General features: G+C 48.5%; 1 protein-coding gene across 1 annotated transcript in view; it reads left to right on the forward strand.

Annotated features, from left to right (window-relative positions):
- Window positions 1-1,521: 1,521 nt before the first annotated feature.
- The window catches only part of LOC145390423 (uncharacterized), a 51,517-nt gene continuing 50,538 nt past the window's right edge, over window positions 1,522-2,500 (forward strand). Inside the window, exon 1 of the mRNA XM_080265352.1 lies at window positions 1,522-1,753. Within this exon, the coding sequence (XP_080121478.1) occupies window positions 1,522-1,753 (232 nt within the window). The remainder of the gene's footprint in view (window positions 1,754-2,500) is intronic.

Raw genomic sequence — 2,500 nt, forward strand, 5'->3', positions numbered from 1 at the left:
AATCCAATCTGACTCTTGGGAAACCTGATGGTGCATTGACTAGCATATCCAGCTCAGAGATGAAAGCATCTGAGTTCAGTTCTCGGACCGGTCAGAATCTTGGACACAGTTTGTTTCTCTATTATCCTTGTTCACCCAGGACCACAGCTGGAACCTAGATATAGTGTTGCCGGTTGCAGGTCACATTTAAGGAGAAGACTGTGGCTTAGAAAATATTGCCTGTGTGCCTTAACTAGCTCCAAGAGGTAAACAGGAATTAATCTAAGCCTTCTTCTTACGCCTTCAATTATTATAGTTTCCTGTCTCATTCCCTCTCCATCCTCACCAACCCTCTCACACACCTATTCATCCCTCTCCACCATATATAAATTTTAGGTTCCTCTCATTCCCCTAGCCTATATCACTTCCACATCTTCATCAGACCCCTCCCATCCTTTCTTGTCTTTTTTCACTTACTTCCCTCTAATTCTCAACCTCCTCTTGTCCTTCAACCTCCTAAAGCTCTTCTCATATCCACCACTCTCTTGCCCTCTCACTATACCTCTACACCATCCCTCTCATCACTACCCTTAACACACCATCCCACTCACCACATCACTCCTCTCACGACACAACTCATCTCACCACCACTCCTATCACCACACCATCCCTCTCACCATCGCTACCCCTCTCACCATCACTACCTTTCTCACCACTACCCAACTCACTAAAGCATCCCTCTCATCACTACTTTAACACACCATCCCTCTCACCACACCACTCTTCCTCATTCTCTAAATAACTTCTTTCCTTTTATTTTTTTCTTTCCCTCTTCCTCCTTCGCTCTCCTCTCCTTCCTTCTTCCTTCTTCTCTCCCCTCCTCCTCACTCAAACCCATCAACTCCAACATTAAGCTACCTTATTTCTTTCCATTAAGAGGCTATAATTAGTTTGCTGCAATTCAACAACAGTCTTCATTAGCTACGTATCATATTAGGCTTTTTATTTTTCCTTCATGGGCGGAGGGAGGGGATAAAGAGAGAGAGAGAGAGAGAGAGAGAGAGAGAGAGAGAGAGAGAGAGAGAGAGAGAGAGAGAGAGACTGTGGTCTGATGATGGTAATATAGCGAGATCAATCTCGCATGAGGCAGGAACAAGCTGAGGATTGACTGTGATCTGGGTGGAGATAACTGAACGAAATTGGAGTTGTTGTTTAACCCCGGTCTGTGGGACCAAGTAGACCCATGGACCACAGGTAAGCAACTGCTTCTGTAGGACCGACCTACAGGTTCAATATTATATATACTGTACACTGTGTGGGGATCTGACCCTGCCTTCTGGTAGACAGTGCCTCAGTAGCGTTTGACCAGAGTACTTCCCACCGTAAAGTGCAGGGAAATATGAGGAGGTTCAGCTCCCGGGTGGACGTCAAAGCTGCTCCAACCAGAGTGCACAGCATCACTACGTGCAGACTCCAATATAGTCAGTCCCACAAGATACCACTTACTTGGGTGGGTGTTGACTGGGATACGAAAATGACTGAATGAACTGGGTGACTGCAAACCGGGAGACTGCAAATCGGGTGACTGTGGACTGGGTGACTGTGGACGGAGTGAATGTGGACGGGGTGACTGACGAAGTGACTGTGGACCGGGTGACTGGACCGGGTAATGGGGTGACTGTGAACCGGGTGACTGGACCGGGTAAGGGGGTGACTGTGAACCGGGTGACTGGACCGGGTAAGGGGGTGACTGTGGACCGGGTGACTGGACCGGGTAAGGGGGTGACTGTGATGGATGGCCCCACTCAACAAGACACCGGTAATGAAGAACACTGTTGTGGCTCTTGCTCTCTTTCTCCCTTGGTCTCTCTCTTTGTCTATTATCTGGTTTTGATCTCTTCGCTCTCTTTCTTTCTACACCTCTCTTCCTCTCTCTCTCCCCTCCATTCTCTCCTCTCTATCCCCTACTCTTCACCAGTCTTGTAAACATACGAAGCAAACCATTGGTACTTACACTGTGGTAAATAATCACTCCTCATCAGTCTACTGTTTATTGAAGTGGGGTGGATGGATGGGTGGACAGGGATGTGGTATGGATGTATGGGTGGGTGAAGAAGTGGGGTGGATGGGGGAGTAGGTGATGAGTAGGGAAATGGTGTGAGTGTGTGAGAAAGTGATGTGGATAAGTGGGTGGGTGAGGAAATGGTGTGGGTGTGTGAGGAGGTGGTGTGGATAAGTGGATGGGTGATGAGTGAGGAAAAGGTGTGGGTGTGTGAGGAAGTGAGGAAGATGAGTGAGTGGGTGATGAGTGAGGAGAAGGTGTGGGTGTGTGATGAAGTGTTGTGGATGAGTGGGTGGGTTTGTGGAAGAGGAAATGATGTGCGTGTGTGGGGAAGTGTTGTGGATAGGTGGATGGGGAATGGATGAGGAAGTGGTGTGGGTGGACGGGTGGTTGGATGGGTGAGGAAATGTGTGGATGAGTGGGTGGGTAAGGAATTGTGTGGATGAGAGGGCGAGATGG

This window comes from Coenobita brevimanus, chromosome 14 (genome assembly GCF_032717465.1).
Source record: "Coenobita brevimanus isolate Jiangsu-jjx chromosome 14, ASM3271746v2, whole genome shotgun sequence".
NCBI classification, from domain to species: domain Eukaryota; kingdom Metazoa; phylum Arthropoda; class Malacostraca; order Decapoda; family Coenobitidae; genus Coenobita; species Coenobita brevimanus.